General features: G+C 34.7%; 1 protein-coding gene across 8 annotated transcripts in view; it reads left to right on the top strand.

Annotated features, from left to right (window-relative positions):
- Zmym4 (zinc finger MYM-type containing 4) overlaps positions 1–21,526 on the top strand; it is a 115,321-nt gene that overhangs the window by 64,288 nt on the left and 29,507 nt on the right. For 6 of the 8 annotated variants that reach the window (XM_010645242.3, XM_033767704.1, XM_010645244.3 and 3 more), the window contains 10 exons: positions 479–651; positions 1,354–1,504; positions 2,723–2,863; positions 3,182–3,219; positions 4,843–4,987; positions 10,336–10,454; positions 11,302–11,473; positions 14,433–14,486; positions 14,874–15,053; positions 15,447–15,541. In XM_010645242.3, the coding sequence (XP_010643544.1) occupies positions 479–651; positions 1,354–1,504; positions 2,723–2,863; positions 3,182–3,219; positions 4,843–4,987; positions 10,336–10,454; positions 11,302–11,473; positions 14,433–14,486; positions 14,874–15,053; positions 15,447–15,541 (1,268 nt within the window). The remainder of the gene's footprint in view (positions 1–478; positions 652–1,353; positions 1,505–2,722; positions 2,864–3,181; positions 3,220–4,842; positions 4,988–10,335; positions 10,455–11,301; positions 11,474–14,432; positions 14,487–14,873; positions 15,054–15,446; positions 15,542–21,526) is intronic. The other 2 variants (XM_033767706.1, XM_033767705.1) reach the window with 2 other exon arrangements.

Raw genomic sequence — 21,526 nt, 5'->3', positions numbered from 1 at the left:
AAAAAAAAAAAAAAAAAAAAAAAAAAAAAAAAAAAAAAAAAAAAACAAACTACACAGGGCTAGTCTTCTAGACCTGTAACTTTAAAACCCTTTGATTATAGTACAAAAGAAAAATTAGATTTTACATTATGATTCAGTATATAATCTCATACCAACAAAATGAAAGTTTCGTGAAACAAAACTTACTTTATGTGATGCAGTGTAATATTTTCTAACTTGTTAAGAACATTGTATTATCTATCTATCTATCTATTTTTGGGCCTTGCACTCAGGCAGAGGCAGAGGCAGGGGCGGAACCACTGACCTAAATCCCCAGCCCTTATCCTTATTATTTTTAACTCTGCTAGTTTTAATCCTTTAAATTGATCTCTTGACCTGCTTATTGGTTAGGACCCACAAAAACTTTGTTCTAGACTTAGTGCATTAAAAATGTACTAATTTTTCATGGAAATATTATTTGATCTTTCCTTGTTTTTAGGTTGCAAATTGCTTTATAAACATGACTTGGGGAAACGCTGGGGAAGTCACTGTAAGATGTGCAGCTATTGTTTACAAACATCTCCCAAACTGATACAGAATAATTTGGGAGGAAAGTTGGAAGACTTCTGTTGTGAAGAATGCATGTCAAAATATACTGTTTTGTTCTATCAGGTAAATCTAATTCACATTCCTTGGTTTTTGGAGTTATGGCATAAATTGTTCTCTTTCTGCTGGGCTGGTGGCACACCCCTATTATCCCAGTACTCAGGAGGCTGAGGTGGGAGGATTTCTTCAAATTTAAGACCAGCCTAGGCTACATGTGAGTTGAAGGCCAACCTGGGCTATGTAGTGAGTCCCTGTTTTTTAAAAAAAAAAATTCTCTTTTTAAATTTCATGTAGAATGAAGGATAGTTTTAATAATTTAAAATATTGAATGTTTTATGTTCCCTGGCAGTTAACATAAGATTTAGGAAGACTCTAATATGGTTAAAGTCTTATTCTTTTTGTTTTTAATTTCCTGTGGGAGACACATCAACCTTAAGACATTGAAATGCTTAAAATTAATTTTATTCATTAGTCAAATGAAATGAATTTGTCTTCTGATGTTTGAGGAAGATGTACCATATTTGAAATTAAACCACTTTGTTTTTTAATTGCTATTTTTTGGATTCTTTATAATATGATTTAGTTCATGAAATAAGTTGTGTAGTACACAATTATTGATAAATAAGTATCACTTTAGAACTGTCCACCTGCAATTTTATGATTTTAGAGTCTAAGTTAATTTTCTTACTCATTGTGTTTTTTTTTATGTCAGACCACAGATACATTTGTTTTTTCTTTCTTATCTTCTATTTCTATTTCTGTTTTTAGATGGCCAAATGTGATGGTTGCAAACGACAGGGTAAACTTAGTGAGTCCTTGAAATGGCGAGGGGAAGTAAAACATTTTTGTAACCTGCTTTGTATCTTGATGTTCTGTAATCAGCAAAGTGTATGTGACCCACCTTCACAAAACAGTGCAGGTAAAATTAAACTTTGGTTGATGCCAAGAACAAAGTACTTTTCCTCTGCAAATTAGGAAGCAATTGTAAAAGAACTGTAAACTTATAAATTCAAATGTTATTGTTATTCAAGGGCATTAACTTTTAGGTCCTTTTTTCTGTACACCTTAGGTTAAAGGCAGTCAAATAATTTTTAAAAAAAACCTTTCTCAGAGCATACTGACTCAGCCAGTTCTGTTAGTACTTGAATTTATGGGAAAGGATGATAGTTGATGTTTTGTAATTTTTATGTGTGTGTGTGTGTGTGTGTGTGTGTGTGTGTGTGTGTGTGTACACCTTGGCTTCCTTAAAGAAGGAAGCATTCTGGAAGGCTGAGGCGGGCACAAATTTAAGCCCAGCATGTGCAACCTAATGACTTAGTGAGATCTTATTTTAAAACAAAATGAAAAGGGAGTGGAGATGTGGCTTAGTGTAAAGGCCCATTAAAGAAAAAGAGCCAGGCATGGTGGCTCAAGCCTGTAATCCCAGCACTCTGGAGGCTGAGGCAGGAGCACGGACATAAATTCAAGGCCAGTCTGAACTACAATAGCAAGACCCTGTCTCTAGAAAAAAAAAAATTGAAAGGTTAAGTGTGTAGCTCAGTGGTGTGACACTTAACTAACATACAAGAGGTCCTGGTTTTAATAGTCACCACTCAGGGAAAAAAAAGTTTGAGAGTACTCAGAGAAAATAAAGACTGAATCACATATGCAATATATGTATTGAGGCAGTTTAATCTGAGTATTTATGGCTTAAAAACATAAAACTTGTGCCGTCCTAAAAGTTGGAATAGTTTAAGTTTAGTATCTTGATAAGTAGAAGTAAGAATTACAAGGGCTTACTTCAGAAATTTAAAAAGTTCTTTAACTGTGAAGATAAGATTTAAGAAACATTTTATACTTAAACATCTATTAAATCTACCTTGGGATCTTAATTGATTTTAAACTGTTGGGAATTTTTGTTGTTGGTTTGTAAGTAACAGTAATTGTTGCATTTGGATGCAAAGATAAAATATGTGAAGAACTTTCCGGTTTCACTAATTAAAAATGATGAAACCAAAATCCCAGTTAATCTTGAAATGACCCTTCTTTCTAACAGAAGTTGCTCAAACTTGAAAGCATTGCTTAATTTCCTTAGATGTTAGTTTTTGTGTAAGAACTTATAAATCATATGAGATTTCTTTATTTTTATTTTAATCAGCAAGTATTTCTATGGTTCAAGCTGCTTCCACAGGGCCCCCATCTCTCAGAAAAGATTCAACTCCAGTTATAGCTAATGTTGTATCGTTGGCAAATGCTCCTGCTGCTCAGCCCACAGTGAATTCTAACAGTGTCTTACAAGGTATGGTTTGATTTTGAAATTGTTTATGTAGGTGTTTTAAATTAAATATAATTAATCTTCCTTTATTCCACCAGCCATGTTTGACACGTTCATATTAGGAATGACAGCTCACTGTGGGCTGCTAGGATGTTTAGTAATGTTTTTGTATGTTTCATATCTTCATTTTCTCATACTTTAGAACTGCTGGTTTCTTCCACTGAATTAAATGAAGATAAACATATCCTTAATATGATACTTTATTGGCCAGTAATTAGCTTTTAATGCTAATATTTAAGTAATTGTAAAAGATCTTCAGTTTTTGTTTTAATTTCTATCAAGGTGCAGTTCCAACAGTAACAGCGAAAATCATTGGGGATGTAAGTTTTTTATTATTACTATTATTGATATTATGACTTATATTTTTAATTTTTATGGAATACAGTATGTCTGAGCTAAGTTGCTTTCATTGATTATACAAAGTAAATTTCATGAGATCATTTAATATTTGTTTAGGAGTAGGATTTACTGGCTATTTAATTAGGTTCAATTTACTTCAATTTCTTTAAGTGCTTGCTACTGTGTGTGTATGTGTGTGTTTGTGTGTGAGTGTGAGTGTGAGAGAGATACCAGAGGATTGAACTCAGGAACTTGTGCTTGCAAGGCAGGCAATGGCACCACTGAGCTAAATCCCCAGCCCTGAAAGGTTTTTAAAATTTTTGCAGAATTAATTAATTGCAGAATTCAGGAATTTTATTTTTTAAACATGTTTGTTTGTGATACTGGGGATCAAATTCAGGACCTTGCGTTTGCAAGGCAGGCGCAGTGCCACTGAGCTAAATCCCCATCCCTCTTTTTTTTCCCCCCATTAATTTTATTGGTACATTTTAGATATACAATACAGTTACATTCATCATTAGGATCTTGTACCTTTATGTATCTTAGTTATTTTTCCCTTTTCCCATGTTCTCCCTTCACCCCCTCCACCCTTCCCCTTGGAGACCCAGGCATGAGGATTGCAGGAAACCTAGTCTGGGCTGTTTATTGATTTAGCAAGATTCAGTCTCAGACAAGGATTGGGCATTCAAAGCCTCTGAGTTCTGTCTCTACTGTGAATGAATGAATGAATGAATGTAGCAAGCTAGTTTATTTTCTTCCCATCTCGTGCAGATTATGATGTAAATAACCATTCCCACTAGGCATGGTTGGCACATGCCTGTAATCCTAGAAGTTGGGAGGCCATGGCAGGAGGATCACTGTGGGTTTGAGGCCAGCCTGGGTACATAGTGAGTTCAAGACTAGCCTGAACTTCATAGTGAGACCCTGTTTCAAAAATCATAAAACAAATAATAACAAAAAATAACCATTTCCTTTTTATTCTGCTCACTAATATTTTCTTTGTCTCTAAAAAAAAGAAATAAATAATGAGTAAAACTCATGACTAGAACAGTGGCCTTTCTAAAGTACTTCCAGGCCTATGGTATAATCTTAACATCATCATCTTTATTTAAGTTATTGAAATGTTTATATGTAACTCTTATTCCTAATTAAGTCCTCTATGACTGATCTGTATTCTTCTCAGTCAATAAGTAACAGTTCTCATTTTAAATCCTGACCGTGTTGTTATTGTTCAACAGTATGTTAAGATAGTATTAGAATTTTTCTTGGTAAACAAGTGATACCCGCATACTTTGAGTTGACATTTAGTTATCGAAATACTCCTTGATTACTATTAGCACTTCAGGAATATTTTATTTCTTACATACTTAGTTAAATTTACATATTGTTTGTTCCATGTAATTCCAGTATCCTATTTCTTATAAAATTACACTATTTCTTGAAATTATTAGAGCTGGGGATTTAGCTCAGTGGTGCTACCACCTGCCCTGGAAGTGCAAGGTCCTAAGTTTGATCCCTGGTACCAGGAAAAAAAAAAAAAAAAAAAAAAATTTAATGATGACTTTTTGAAGCCTTTTTGGTCTCTGACTTATTTTTTTTCCTAGGCAAGCACACAAACAGATGCCCTGAAACTGCCACCTTCCCAACCTCCAAGGCTCTTGAAGAATAAAGCGTTATTGTGCAAACCTATCACACAGACTAAAGCTACTTCCTGCAAACCACATACCCAAAACAAAGAATGCCAGACAGGTATGTTCCCTTGAGTTTTATTTTTCTTTAGGGAAACTGGATTCTGCTTACCTTTAGTTCAGAATTTTTTAGGTAGTATGATTGGTTATATACCTAATTTAGTTCTGATAACATTTCTATGAGTAAGATATTTTTCCTGAGGCTTAATAAGTTAAAACCTTAATAACAAAGCCTGTTCAACTTTTTGGCATACGTGGAGCACATAGAAAATATGTAATTCAATCAGTGTATCTCCTTTTAAAAAATATTTATTACAACGTTTTTTTAAAAGCACTCATGTAGGCCACAGGCTGGACACACCTGACAGGTCAAAGAGAAGGAAGTCCACTGGTAATAACATCCTATGACACTTTAATTCCTTTATTAAATAACGGTAACATTATGGAATAAGTATAAGCTTTAGAATACTGTAGACAAGCTTTTAACTAAGAGGTCCTATTGTTTAACCAAGTTTCATTAAATTTGAACCACTCCACACATTTAGAAAATTTGTATCTTGTTATTTTTATTTTACATTATAATTACAGTGCTCTGGGTCCAACCCAGGGCCTTGCACATGCTGTACTTTCCGCCTTTCACACTTTTCCCCTTCCCCTATTTGAATAAAGTCTGTTGCCATGGGGAGGACTTGCCCTAGGCAAAAATCTCTGATCAGCTATGAATGCTGGGTAGCATGGTGACATATGTTTTACAAATGAGCTGGAATAAGAGTGTGATTAAAGACCCCATTAGTCTTGCCCTGCTTTCCTTGGGGGTAGATCCTCCATCACATGCTTAGGAACTGGCTACAAAGGGATCTTCCAGCCTCTTTGCCACACCTAACAGAAATTGAGCCTCTTCAGCTGTTGACTTGGAAGGAATGTAAAATGCTGGTGTCCTGTCCCTCCTTGTAGGTTTGATAACCTTTGAGCAGGATTTGAGGGGACTAAATTTAATGTTTCCTGATATTGGCACCCATAACATAGCTTCTGTCCAATTGAATTGAGCTTAACTTAGGTAATGGAGCAGGTAGTGGCTGGAATGTAACAGACTCACTATTCTTACTGAATTTTGTTGGAGGCCAGGTACTGGGGATTGAACTCGGGACCTTGTGCTTTCAAAGCAGGCAGCGGAACTATTGAGCTAAATCCCTGGCCCTCCGCTTACTCAATTTTAATAGATTTCTTTAAAAAACATTTCTTTACTTGCTGTGTGCTCTTAGGATAATTTCTTGAGTTGTATGTTAGTTTTCATCCACTTTTACTATTTCACTAGGGAACTGAGTATGTGTACTTTCTCATGCTGCCACCCAAAAGCCCTAGGACTTTTAAAATAGAAATCCTAGATTTCTAGATCTGCAAGGCGGCCTTGTAGTCCAGTGCTTCTCAAACATCATTATGTACACATGTTATCTGGGGATTTTACTGTAGATTCTTATTAGTGGTAATCAAAATTTTGTATTTCTTAAAAGTTCCAGGTAAAGGCAATGCTACTGGCCATGAACCACACTAAATGGCTAAGTTGTAGATGACTTAGAGAAATCTTTTTATTTTGATACAGTAAATTCTGATAGTAGTGATTTATTTAGTATTTTGTAACTTGGTTATCAAACATTTATCAAATACCTTTTTTCTTTGTCTTTTTGCACTATGATAAAATTGTTCCTGTATTGTTTTCCCACTTCTAGCCTTAGATTGTGGCTTTTTTTGGGTAACTTGTACTCCTACATTAATGATTTTATAGTTATCTAATGTATTTTTTGGCTCATAGAAAGTTCCTTATACATATGTTAAATAATAGGAATGGGGCTGGGGATTTAGCTCAGTGGCACTGTACCTGAAAAGAACATGGTACTGAGTTTGATCCCCTGAATGAATAATAATAATAATAATAATAATAATAATAATAATAGGAATGAACTGCCATATTTCTCACTTTTTCCCATGTTTTTTTCCAAGTTCTGTTTCATCTTCTTAGTACTTTGAATATCTGCTGTATGTTTATTCTTTTTGTAAATATAAGCATCATAAATTAAGACTTTAATTGTCTTGGCTGTACGTAGTTGCCTCCTTCTTTAGCAGCTTATGTATTTTTTTATTCAGTGGTAAAATGACTACCAATTTCATCCTTCATTTCACTTTCTTCTTCTGGAATTTTGTTGTTTGAGATAAGGTCTCACTATGTAGTTCAGGCTGGCCTTGAACACTCTGTGTAGCCCAGGCATGCTTAGAACTTGCAGTGATCCTCCTTTCTCAGCTTCCTGAGTGCTGGGATTATATGTGTGCCACCATGCCCAACTGGTTTTTGTATTCTTTGTTTTTTTTTTTCGGTACCAGGGATTGAACTCTGGTCCTTTAGCTTGCGAGGCAGGCAGCAGCGGCTTTTCTGTTCTTAATTATAGCTATTCTGACTGGGGTGAGATGAAACTGCAGTATAGTTTTGATTTTCCTTTCTTAAATGCCATTTTATCACTTTATTTGCTATTTAGTAGCTCTCCACGATCTACTGTAGATGATTTAAAAATTATTATAACCTCTCAAAAAATTGTCTCCCTATTCATTCTCTAACATATTGTACATGTATTTGCTGACAGTTTTGTATACCTAGCTTCTGAGACCACTTTTCCAGTCTTTCCATTCATTTTATACTCAGATCTTTGATATTTATTGTGTTATCCAGATTTTGTTAGTGCTTTATAGAAGCCATTTTTTGCTACTTTAATTATTTCTCTTTTGTAAGACTCTTAATGTCACAGATTGCACTTACTGTATTTTAAAATATGCTTTAAACATTTTTTAAATTGACATTTTTTAATTGAGTTGAATACCTGTGAAGTACAGATTGTGATATTTCAATGCTCTGTACAGTGTGTAATGATGGGGTCAGAATAATTGGTATATGCATTATCTGTAACATCCTTTTTGTTGTTTTTGTACTGGGGATTGAACTCAGGACCTCGAGATGCCAGGCAGGTGCTGTGCTCCTGAGCTAAATCCCTAGCCTGTGTAACATCCTTTTTTTCCTTTCTTTTTTTTGTTACCGGGGATTGATTTAGGACCTTGGATTTGTGAGGTAGGTGGTGGAACCACTGAGCTCTATCTCCAGCCCCATCTTTTTTTTTTTTTTTTAATGCTGGAAGCCTTCAAAATTCTTTGCTGCTTTAAATTATATAATTTGTTATTTTCAATAATTGTTACCCTACTGTGCTATAGAATATGAGAAGTTCTCTTTGCAAAGAATCCCCTGTACCCATTAATTACCCTCTCTCCATGCCCCTCACTTCCCAGCTTCTGGTAACCACTATTCTATTAACTGATTCGGTAAGATAAACTTTTTAGCTTGTATCTATAAGTGAGAACATTCTGTATTTGTGTCTAATTTATTTAAAAAAATATCTTTTAGTCTCATCAGCATTTCCTAAATGACAGGATTTCGTTATTTTCAGGTAAATAATTGTCCCTTTGTGTGGTTGCATTTATTATCTCATACTTTCTTTATCCATTCATTTGCCAATGGTCACCTAAGTTGATTGCTCACCTTGGCTATCTTGAGTGTTGATAGTAAACATAGGAGTGCTGTTCTCTTTTCAGTGTACTGACTTCCTTTGCTTTGGATATATACCCTGTAATAAAATTGCTAGATCTTTTGTTAGTTCTGTTTCTGCTTTGTTGTTGTTAAGAGATAGGGTCTCCCTATATTGCCCAAGTTGACCCTGAACTCTTGGGTTCAACAAGTACTCTTGCTGTAGCCTAGCAAATAGCTGGAACTATATGTGCATCGGTGTTCCTAACTCCTGTTTCTTTTTTTGAGGATTTTCCATCTGCTTCCATAATGGCTGTAATAATTTACATGTCTACCAGAAGTGTACAAGAATTCCCCCCTTGCCATATCCTTACCAGCATTTATTTTTTCCAGTTTTTCTTTTTTATTACTATATATTTGTAATACATAACGATTAACATTCCTTGTGGGCAATTGGTACATGTATATAACATACCTTAATTGTTTTTCATCCCGTTTCCCTCTTCTGCCTCCCTTTTCTCTCCATCTCTTGATCCCTTTCCCATTTGAAGAAAATCTATTTCCCTACTTCCTATTATCTTTTATTTTGCTCTTTATTTATATTTTGGATTTCTCATGATAGAAATTATTGATATGTAAGCTTCTTTGTCTCATTTATTTCATTTAATATTATGGTCTCCAAGTACATCCATTGTCCTGCAGGTGACTTAAGTGTACCTTTATGGTAGAGTAGTACTCATTGTGTATGAAAACCACATTTTCTTTTTTCTTTATCTATTGATGGCTGCTGTTTTTTTGTTTGTTAATCCTTTTTGATAGTATCATTCTAAATGGAATGTATACTTCACCTTGCCTTTCCCTGTTCGTTAGTGATGTGGAGCTTTTTGAGGTCTGGGGGAGTTTGGTACTGGGATTGAACGCATGGCTTTGCACATGGTAAGCAAATTATCTACCTCCTATCCACATTCTGAGCCCTTCAGCCTTTTCCATACTTGTTAAGTGAAGTAATCAGCTTTTCACCACTGAATATCTGAGATGACTAACCTTGAAGAGATAAGGTTTATTTAGCTCACAGTTTTGGAGGTTCAAAGTCCAAATGGTGTCACATAGTCTCTGGAGAGTCCACTCTTTGGCTCTTTGGCATAGGTAGCATTGGTAGGAGCACATGTGTGAGCAGTGATTTCCTTCTGTTGCCTCCCAATAGCATTACCCCTGGGGAGCACACCTTTAATCACGGTTGAGTCTGGGGGGACAAAAACCATATTCAGACATTACCATTGTCCATGTGTATATGTTCTTTGGAGAAATATCTGTTCAGATCATTTGCCCATTAGTGTTTTTTTGTTTTTGTTTTTTTTGCTGCTGCCTTGTTCAAATCTATTATATATTATAGATATTAATTTCCTTATAAAATAATTAGTTTACAAGTGTTTTTTCCCACAGGAGTTTGTCTCTTAACTCTCGTGTGCTTTGCTGTGCAGAACCTGTTTAGTTTGGAGTAATCCATTTATCATTTTTTATTTTTGTTGACTGTGCTTTTAGAGTCATATTGAAAAAAATCTCTCCCCAGACCAACATCCTGAAGTATTTCCCATTTTCTTCTAATAGTTTCACACTTGTGGGTCTTACATTTAAGGCTGTTATCCATTTTGAGGTTGTGCTTTTTTGTTGTTGTTTTTTGGTTTTTTTGGCTTATGGTAAGAAATGTAAGTCTAGTTTTATTTTTGTTATATGGATATCATTCATGGACTATACTGTCCTTTTTAAAATGAACGTTCACTAATTAATAATGTTTTTAACCCTCTTTGTCTTTTTGTGATTTTTTTTTTCTCTCTCTATTTCATTAGAAGACACTCCAAGTCAGCCCCAGATTATTGTGGTACCAATTCCTGTGCCAGTGTTTGTGCCCATACCTCTTCATCTTTACACTCAGTATGCTCCAGTCCCCTTCGGAATTCCAGTTCCCGTAAGTGTTCGTTGAGGGAATAAGGATGTATTATTATTAATTAAATGCTTATAGTTCTGAAAAACTTATTACTTCTTGGTAAAATATAGTTGATTCTAGTAGCTATTATCATATTACCATTATTACTTAATTAGATGTATATAGAGGACTGTCTTTATTTTTACCCTGCCTTTTCAGAGAGGGTTATGATGCAGCTTATTAAAAAGATTAGCACTAAGACTACTCAAATAGAAGAAGATCGGAAACTGCATATGTTAGAATCTTGTTTTGTAGCAAGGATGAAAAGATTTATACTTCCAACTTTTTTTGAGAGAGAGAGACAGAGAGAGAGAGAGAGAGAGAGAGAGAGACTTGCTCTGTAGTTCAGGCTGGTCTTGAACTCAATATATAGCCCAGGCTGGTCTTGAACTTATGATGATCCTCCTGCCTCAGCCTCCTGAGTGCTGGGATTATAGGCATGTGCTGCCACCACCAGCTGCAACTTTTTATTAAAGAAAAATAAGTTATTTTTAAAATTAGTAAATTTTCCCATATTGGATTCTTAGAGGAACACTTGTGTGAAAATGTTAAACAAGAAATAAAAGCAAAAACAATTTCAAAAAGAAAATGAAGCTCTTACAGAATTATTATTTTGAATGATTCAGAGGCATATTTTGTTGAGTGTCAAAGCATTTTTGAGTTCTTCCTGGCTCTAATCTTATAAAAACAAACTATCAAGCCTGTGAAGTCATCTGCAATGAAAATATCTCAGTTTTTAAAGTGTTAACTCTTAAATCATCTTGCAAATAATGGTTTTGACAGCAAACCCATTGTTTGAGAAGCTCTTCAATGTATCTTGCTCTTCCAGATGCCTGTCCCCATGCTTGTTCCGTCCTCAATGGATAATGAAGACAAAGTCCTTGAAAGTATTGCTGACATTAAGGAAAAACTTCCCACGCATCCATTTGAAGCTGATCTCTTGGAGATGGCAGAAATGATTGCCGAAGATGAAGAGAAGGAGAAGACTCTATCCCAGGGAGGTTGGTATAGTCTTGTTTTTTTTGTTGTTTGAGACAGGGTCTTGCTATGTAGTTCAGGCTAGCTTTGAACTTGCTATGTAGCCCAAGCTCGCCCTGAACTCATGGTGATCCTCCTGCCTCAGTATCCTCAGTGCTGAAGTTACAGTCATTCCTGGCTGGTACATTCCTTAACAGTAAAGAAAGGACAGACATAGTGGAGCTTCTTAGGAAGCCAAAGGAAGAGGATTGCAAGTTCAAGACCAGCGTGGGCAATTTAGTGAGGACCTATCTCAAAATAAGGGGGAAACTAAAGTATTAAAGATGTACCCACGTGGAAGAGTATTTGCCTAGCACACATGAGCTCACTTGGCTCAGTCTCTGGCACCACAACAATAAATAAATTTAAAAAGAAAAGGAAAAAATCTCATCCCTAAATTTTCTGGTAACTCAAGTAATTCTAAATTTCAGCATCATTTCTAGTTTTAGCGCCCCCTTGCTTTTGGTTTGGTGTTTTGTTTTGTTTTTTTTTGTTTGTTTGAGACAAGGTCTCCCCATGTAGTTCAGGCTTGAACTCACTGTTTAGTGTTGAACTTGTGGTGATCCTCCTGCCTCAGCCTCCCTAGTGCTTGAATTACAGGTGTGCACTACCAAACTCAGCTGTTGTTTTGTTTTGTTTGAGACAGGGACTCACTATGTAGTTCAGTCTGCCCTTGAACTCATTATGTAGTCCTAATTGGCTTCCAACTCAATGGCAATTCTCCTACCTCAGCCACCGTGTATCTTTACTGCAGTTTTCAAGCCATGGAATTCCTGATGTATAGACACTGTATGCTGATAGAGAATAAACAGAATCGTTGCACAGATAACCTTTTAGCTCAGAATAATCTGTTTAATTAAATTTTACTGTATTATTTTGAATAAGGATGATTACAGTGCTTATTGTATTCTAGGTATGGTTTATGTATATTATGTGCATTGCCTCATTTAATCTTCACAGGAGCCCTGTGAAACGGTTTATTTGCTTTACATTTTTCATCTGGATTGGCCCTGTTAATGTAATATTAGATTTGTCCTGTTGATATAATCAGAAAGTAATTGAACCAGTACTTTAATTCAGATCTGTCTGACTCCAAAACACATAATATTAAAAAAACAAACAAACAAACGAAAACACCCACATAATACTAATCAGTTTACTAACATGTACTCCAGAAAGGTTTCTGTCCACCACTACCATCTCTTTTCTTTTTGGATATAGAGTTAGAAAAGACGATTTTTATGATTTTTTAAATATTTAGGTGAATTTTTCCAGAAGGCTTATCTATCACTATTGAGCCAAGAAATCATGTTTTTCTTGATACTTTAAAACTTTATCCAGCGGTAGATTTTAGAAAACTAGCCACTGAATTTTAATTTTACACAATAAATGTTAGATGATTTTCTGAACACTGTAGCATTTGAAAAAGCTTTCAGCCTTTCTGTTGTATTTCTGCTTAGTGTTTAAATCATACGTATTCTGAGTAAGGCTGAAGAAGTAGCCCAGTGGCAGAGCACTTAAACAAAAGATTCTGAGAGATAGGTAAAAGCTTATTATTATCCCAGTGTTTCTCATGGTATTTTGCTCTTTAATGTGTAATAATCTTGTAATATTGACTCGTTTATATATGGAGTGTAATGTCTTAGAATAGTATTTTATTTCATTTTTTTGGTACTGGAGATCAAACTTGGGTCCTTGGCTTACAAGGCAGGCAGTGGAACCACTGAGGTAAATCCCCGACCCTAGAATAGTATTTTATGCTTGATCTTCTCCTTCTGATATATACTTAGTTTTGTCAATTCAGGCGATCTCTGATGATAAATTTCACTTTAAATTGACATCTCTGTTCACATTAATATTTAGCATTTATTGAGCCAGGCGTGGTGGCGCACGCCTGTAATCCCAGCGCTCGGGAGGCTGAGGCAGGAGGATCGCTGCGAGTTCGAGACCAGCATGAGCTACATAGTTCCAGGTTAGTCTCAACTACACAGTGAGACCCTGCCTCAAAAACAAACAAAAAAATATTTAGCATTTATCAAATTCTTTGTACAAGTTCTGTGAGAAAATGCCTTTGTTTAAATTGAGTCAGAAAAGCTTTAAAAAATTAAGCTTTAAGACAGTTTTAATTAGTATAGATAAAATGAAATGGTTTATAAACACAGAAAGGAGAAATACATTCCAGGTTAAGAGATACAGGGCTAATTTCACTTTGGTTTTAGAGAAAAGAAGCGGTTTTTTTTGGGGGGGTAAGTTAAAAAAAAAACAAAAAACACTTCTGCTCTGGCTCTTTAAAATCTTTAATTTTCAAATATTGTGTATTTGTTAAATCTGTCCTCTGTCTGGTTCTATGTACTAAAATGTTCACTTAACTTGTTTATATTCTATTGCCCTTTTAATCCAACAGTAAGATTATGATGTTGGAGGGACAAGTTCAAGCTGATTTGTCATTTTTTAAATAAATTTGTGTATATGTTTATCTATGTGGTTTTTTTTTTTTTTAAAAAAGTATTTCAATTAACGGGTGTAGAACGAGATGTAAGCTGGGTGCAGTGGAGGCACACGTATAATCCTAGCTGCTCAGGTGAATGAGGGAGCAGAATCACAAATTGTAGACCAGCCTAGTCATTTTAGCAAGACCCTCTCCAAAGTAAAAAATTTAAAAGGCTAGGGATGTAGCTCAGTGGAGGAGTGATTGCCCACCATGAGCAAGGCCCTGGGTTTAAGCCCCAGGACCACCCCCCATCAGAAGAAAAATCTCATTAGTACATTGTTGATAGTGCTACCTAGGACTATACTGTTAACACAAGTCATAATTTAAGTACTTTTTACCACTAATGTTTAATTATATTGAAGAATTGTCACTTGTTTACATAGCACTTCATAGTATGTTTTATGTATACTGTACATAGAAATTGTTTTATTGTGTGGTTTTTCTTTCTTTAGGATCTCAAACTTCTGAACAGGAACTCTTTCTAGATACCAAGATATTTGAAAAAGGTTTGTTCTTATAAATATATCTTGATTCTTGGAAATCTTACATTCTATAAGTATATGAATCAATGGAAATTAGTATCTTTGAGTATAATGTGTATATTTTTAGATATTTTAAGGGCATCAGTGTTTATGATGTGTGCTATTTTGTAATGAAAGTATTAACAGCTATCTTAAATATTTTAACCATTATTTGAGAAAAATGTTTTAAAGTCCTTACCAAAATTATGAATACAGTTCTGTGAGGCTGAATAACAAGTTACTTCATTCTTGTGCATACCTAGATAATTGTCCATCAGTTGTATTTTGTTTTGATACTGAGATTCAAGAATGTTTCTGAGAAAGTCAAGGGACTGTCTCGTTTTGATGACTTGTTTGTTTTCTTTGTTTCAGACCAAGGAAGTACATACAGTGGTGATCTCGAATCAGAGGCGGTATCTACTCCTCATAGCTGGGAGGAAGAGCTGAATCATTATGGCTTCAAGTCAAATGCTGTGCAGGAAGCTGATGCAGAACTGAAGCAGTTCTCGAAGGGGGAAACAGAACAGGATCTGGAAGCAGATTATCCATCAGGTTTGTGCAGCATAACCTGTTCATCAAAATCCTGTATTTTAGGAGAATGGCAAGACTGAATTGACGTTAAGTAGCTGTAACGTGCCGGAGATAATCTAGGACACAAGTGCTTTCTTTCTGCCTTTTTAGGTATTAATTTGTGTCACACTGTTCTTTTCCATGGTTGGTTTGGTTTTTGAGCATTTTTTGTTACCTTTGCTACAGTAACTATTTGTGAGAAGTGTTGTTGATTTTTAATAAACTTTTATTTAAGTGCTATATCCTTTGTTTCTTTTAAGTATATAAGTGAAATTCTCATCACAAAACAATGAAATAGTGGTGATTCCTCAGTCTGTCTTTATTTAAATCTGTGAGTTACTTACCTCATACTATGCTTTCTGCTGATTATTATAGAATCCTTTGACCCACTTAATAAAGGACAGGGAATCCAGGCACGTTCCCGAACAAGACGACGACACAGAGATGGCTTCCCCCAACCCAGACGAAGAGTAAGCAGTGGCTTAATTTTTTTAGATTTTTCTTTCCTTCATTCTACCAATATTTATTAGTTCCCAATCTTTACAAAATTCTGTAAACAGCCACAATCAAGTAATTTCATACACTATTTTGCAAACTCAGTTTTTTTTCATTAGTACTCTGGAGTTAGTACATTTCCATAACATATCTCAATTCTTTTTTTCATCTTTTTGTCTGCCTCCAGTCTCTTCATCACCTTCCCTTTTGCAAAAGATCTATCGTCTATTTCTTATTATGTCTTTTATTTTGCTCTTTATTTATATTTTGTGTTTCTTTATATAAGAGAAACCATGGGATAGTTAAGCTTGTGCGTCTGATTTATTTCACTTAACATTATTTCAACCTCATATTTTTGTGCTTTTGTTTTTCTTAAAGTCACGAGCTATGTTTTTCATTTACATTTCAGTCAGGACGTTTTCTTGTGTTTTTATAATTGGTGGTTTTGTTTTGTTTTACTTTAAAAAACATTCAATAGGGTCAGGGATTTAGCTTAGTGGTTCTGCCTCCTGCCTCACAAGTACAAGGTCCCAAGTTTGATCCCCCAGTGTCCCCCCCAAAATATATTATTTTGTCCCCTTGAAAAGTCTAAATTTAGCTACTTTCATGTATACGAAGTTCACATATTTGCGTCAAAAATAATAGGAATAGATAGGCTATTTTGCATGTTGAAAGGATAATAGCCTTATTTTTAAAAAATTAGCTCTGTTCGGTTATAATTACATTTAAAAATTATAAATCAGGATTGTACAACTTGGTGGGCTTTGGCAAATGTACAATGTAACCGCCATTACGATTGTGAAAAATAGCATTGTACTGAAAAGTTTTCTCCTGACATTTTGCAGTCAGCCTCATCTTCAGATGCTGACAAGCACCAATCTCCTATGCAGATTGATATCAAATAATACCCCTTTGTCTTTTCTGAAAAGTTGCTTATAATGTATCATAATGTCTAGGTTCTTTTAACTAGTTTAGTGTTTTTGAGTTTCATTTATGTTGTTTCATGTTTCAGTGGTTCATTCCTTTGTATTTCTGAATAGCATTGCATTATAAGGACCACCCAAATTTATGCAGCTATTCAGATGTGATCAGATAAATCAGACAAATTTCTGTTGTATCCAGTTTGCTATTTTGAATAAAGCTATTAGGAAGATTCTAGAATAAATTTTTGTGTGAAAACATGTTTTGCATTTATCTAGAAACTCTAGGAAATAGATTGTAAAACTCTAGGAATAAGGGTAGGAAATAAGAAAATGGTAGGAGTAAAATTGCTAGGTTTTATGGTAAATATACTTTTCATTTTATAAGAAAGTTGCTGGACTGTCATTGAAAGTGACATTTTGCATTCCCAGCAAGTGATGTGTAAGAGTTCATAAGCTCCATGACTTTGCTAATAGTTGGTATTGCTGAATTTGAATTTTAGTCAATCTAGTGAATGTGCAGTTTAATTCGTGTTTCCCCTAACGATGTAGACCATACATATATATATATATATATATATATATGGTTTTTTTCCATTTGGTAGAATATATATTCTACCAAATGGAAAAAAACCATATATATATATATATATATATATATGGTTTTTTTCCATTTGGTAGAATATATATTCTATCTTTTCCACATTGTTTTTTCCAGTTTGTGGATGGTAGTTTGTTGTGAGTTATAAATAGTCGTTACTATATATATAATTCCTTTACCAACTAGCTTTGCTACTGTTCTCTGAATTCATTTTTAAAGTTTTTGTTAATGGTATATTGAAGATTTTAATTTTGAGACAATATAATAACTTTTTTCATTTATGGATCTGCTTTATAATTACCCATCAAAAGCTAGATGTGGTGCATACCTGTGATCTCCACACTCTGGGAAGGTTGAGGCTGGGGGATCACAAGTTCAAGCCTAGACAATTAAGTGGGTCCCATGTGACCAATTTTCTCTCTGGGCTTTATTTAGTTCTTAGGATGATGGAAGGATGAGGCTGAAGTCAATAGATACAGCAATGGGGACTCAGAGCATAATTTATTAGAGCAAAGAAAAGTTCTTGCTATCTGAGAGGGGCTTCAAGGAAGAATGCCGTGGAGGCACCTGAATTTAGGGGTTTATATACACATGTTTTGGTGGGTGCAAGAAAAATGAAACTGAAACAGTGTGTTTTTAGCTAGCCTTTGACATTAGAACAGACTTCCCCTTGACCCCAAACCCAGCTTCCTAAAGCATTCTTCAGTGAGTTTCTTTCCCTTGTTTTCCACTTTTCCTGGATGTTATCTCACTTTACTTAAATCTATATCCTAGCTGCCTGTTATTTCTTTCCGGGTCTTATCAGGGACACTGTTGAAGGCTTTGGAATCAGTCCCTGGTAACGTGTATATGCAAGTGTGAGAAGAAATCTGTGTAAGAGAAAAATCCCATCATAGTCTTTACCTAATGCATCTCCTAATTTTCTTCTAGAAGTTTTGTAGTTTTAGCTTTCATGATTGTGATATACTTTTTCATGATTTTATATATAAATTGAAGCAGAGTCAAGGTTGATTTTTTTTGCATATGGATTTCCAGTTTTCCAGTACCATTCTTAGAAAAGATTATCCTTTCCCATTAAACTGCATTGGTATACTTGTTTAAAGTCAACTAACCTTATATATAGGGTCTGTTTATGAAACTGTCCATTCTGTTCATTGATTTATGTCTTGCGTGTGTGTTTGCTTGCTTGCTTGGAGACAGGGTCTTGCTGTGTAGTTGAGACTGGCCTTGAACTCGCACTGTGTAGCCCAGGCTTACCTCAAACTTGAAGCAGTCCTCTTGGATCAACCTCCCAAGTGCTGGGATTACAGGCGTGTGCCACTATGCCTGGCATTATATCTATTTTTAAACCAGTACCAACTCTTCTGATTATGTAGCTTTACAATGATTTTTGAAATCAGGAGTGTAAGTCCTTTGCTCAGTTTTCTAAATTGTCATTTACATTTGTATATACATTTAAGAAGTACCCTGTTTGTGTCCCCACCCCCAAAATAAATTGCTAGATGTCTGATTGGGACTGTCCGTAATCGACAGATCAGAAAATCAACATCATAGCAATTGTGAGTCATCTAGTCTAAGAACATTGTATCTTCTCTATTTATTTAAGTCATCTTTCATTTCTCACAACAATGTTTTATATATTTGTATCTTTTGAAACAGAGTGTCTTGCTATGTAATTCAGGCTGGCCTTGAAATTACTATGTAGAACCCATACTGGCCTGAAACCCACATGATCCTAGTGCCTGAGTCTCCTGGGTGCGGCCATTACAGGCATGTACCACTACATGTAGTTATGTTTCATTTATAAGTCACTTTTTCTTGTATCAAATATATTTTGTGTATTTAAAATTTTAATATATATAGTATTTTCAAGTTTTTATTTTTTAGTATATCTTATTATTATACAAAAATACAGATGATTCTTGTATATTCACTTTATGTTCTATAAGTTTGCTATAGATGGCATAGAATTTTCTACCATACTGTGAATAAAGACAGTTTTACTTTTCCTTTCTAATCTGAATACATTTTTTTTTCTTGTAGTATTAGCTAGGATTTTTGGTACAGTGCTGAATATTAGTAGTGGGAGAGAGTATTTTTGCATTGTTTCCAATATTTGAACTAAAAGGTTCAATGTTAAGTGACCTTAAGTGTTGTTTCCTCTAGCTAGGTTTCCAGGGGGTGGCCTCTTGCCAGATTGAGGAAGTTCCCTTCTGTTTTGCTGCAAGTTTTCATCATGATTGGATATTGAACTTTGTCAGGTGGCTTTCTTGTATCTTTGTAGGGGGCATACCTGGGATTGAACTCGGGTCCTTGCGCTTTCAAGGCAGGCCACCGAACCGCTGAGCTAAATCCCCAGCCCCTCTTGTATCTTTTAAGTCTGTTAATAGTAAGGTTCTTTCATTTTTCTTTTTTTCCAAATAATTAACTAATTTTGTATTCCAGAAGTAAACCCTACCTTTTTCTAATATCCTTATTCTTGACTCTGCTAATATTTTTGTTAAAGTTTTTTAGTGTCTCTGTTCAAGAGTTAGATATTCATTTGTGGCTTTCTTGAAGTAACTTTCTTTAGTTTTGGTATCAGGTTAATGGGGACTATCATAAAATGAGTTAGTGTTTCCTTCCTAGTGTTTTATGAAATACAGCTTGTATAATTTCTTCACCTGGGGAGGAGTCCATCAGTGAAGCCATCTGGTTTGATGTTTTTGTGAGAAAGCTTTAAGCTAATGCATTCAGTTTCTGTAACTATTCAGACTATTTCTTCTTAAGCTTTATTAGTTTATTAAGTTTTTTTGTTTCATGTAAGTTGTTTAATTTATTGTCAGAACAATATTCATAATATTTCTTTGATATTCTTTTAATTTGTATGTGGTCAGATACTGGTAATATGTGTGTATTTTGTCTTCCTGATTAGTCTAGTTGGAGAGTTACAATTTTATCTTTTAAAAAAACAAACTTTCAGGCCAGAGATTTAGCTCAGTGGTGCCACTGCCTTCCTTGCAAGCACAAGCGGAAGGTCCCAGATTTGATCCCTGGTACACAAAACAAAAACAAAAACAAAAAAACCTTTCCATTATATTAATTTTTCTTTTTCATTCATTTGTACTCTGATTTTTGTTATTCTTTAGTCTTAGTTTGAGTTAAAATTTTGGCGCTTTTTTTCCTTTTAACAGAAAAAAGCATGGATTTCATGCTTTTTATTCCATTTTTCATAAAAGCATTTCATTATCATAATAATCCTCCTTTAGCTCCATCACAGAAATTTTGATATGTTTAGCTTTATACTCACAGAACTTTTTACTTTTATTTTGGTTTTTTGAGGTAGGGCCTTGTGTAATTCATGCTGGTCGTGAACTCATGTAACCTGGGCTGGCCTTGAATTTGTGGCTATCTTCCTGTCTCAGCCTCCCATGTGCTGAGATAACAAGCATGTGCCATCATGCCAAGCTTATTTTTGTACTTCATTTGTATTTTTCTTTTGATCCATGGTATTCTTATAAGTGTGCTACTAATTAATGATTTTGGAGGTTTTTAATTACATAAGTTAATATGTGTATTTATTTTATACTTTTATTAGTACGTTTGTAATATATGTTTACATACCTTATGTAGACTTTGTACATGTACATAACACATCTTAATTCCTTTTTTCATCTCCTTTCCAGCCTCCCTCCCCTCATCTCTTTAACCTTTCCCCAGTAAGAAAGATCTATCTCCCTATTTCCTTATTTTCTTTCATTTTCCTAGTTATACTTTGGGTTTCTCATATAAGAGAAGCAGGAATATTTAAGCTTTTGTATCTGATTTAGTTCATTTAACATTATGATCTTGAAGTGTATCCATTTTCCTACAAATGACTGAACTTTATTTCTTTCTATGCCAGAGATCTCTCTCTGTGTTCCATTGTGTACAAGCTTTCTCTATGCTCTATTTGTGTATAAATACCACATTTTCTTTGTCCATTCATCTGTTAATGGACATATAGGTCACTTTCAAGATTTACCTATTGTGAATTATGGTGTTATAACTATGGAAATGCATATATCACTGTAAAAGGACGTCTAATTGTTTGGGAAGATTCCCTAGAGGGAAATAGCTGAGTCAAATGGAATTTCCAGTTTCAGATTTTTTGGAAATGTGGATTCTCATTTCCATAGTGTACTAGTTTATATTCTTATATATAGTTTTTATAAGGGTTCTTTTTTCCATGCAGCCTTGCCATATTTATTTTTCTTTCTGGGGTAAGATGGAATCGCAGTGTTGTTTTAATTTGGGTTTCTCTAATGACAAAATTTTCTTCCCATACTGTAAGTTTTCTTTTCACTTAGGTTTTTAATTCTGCTATGCAGTAGCTCTTCAATTTGATGTGATCCCATTTTTTAATTCTCAGTGCTATTGGCTGTGCAACCAGAGTTCTGTTCTGTTTAGAAAATCCTTGC

This window comes from Fukomys damarensis, unplaced genomic scaffold, assembly GCF_012274545.1.
Source record: "Fukomys damarensis isolate Sample0158 unplaced genomic scaffold, DMR_v1.0_HiC HiC_scaffold_23, whole genome shotgun sequence".
NCBI classification, from domain to species: domain Eukaryota; kingdom Metazoa; phylum Chordata; class Mammalia; order Rodentia; family Bathyergidae; genus Fukomys; species Fukomys damarensis.
This window is presented reverse-complemented; position numbering and strand designations above follow the sequence as displayed.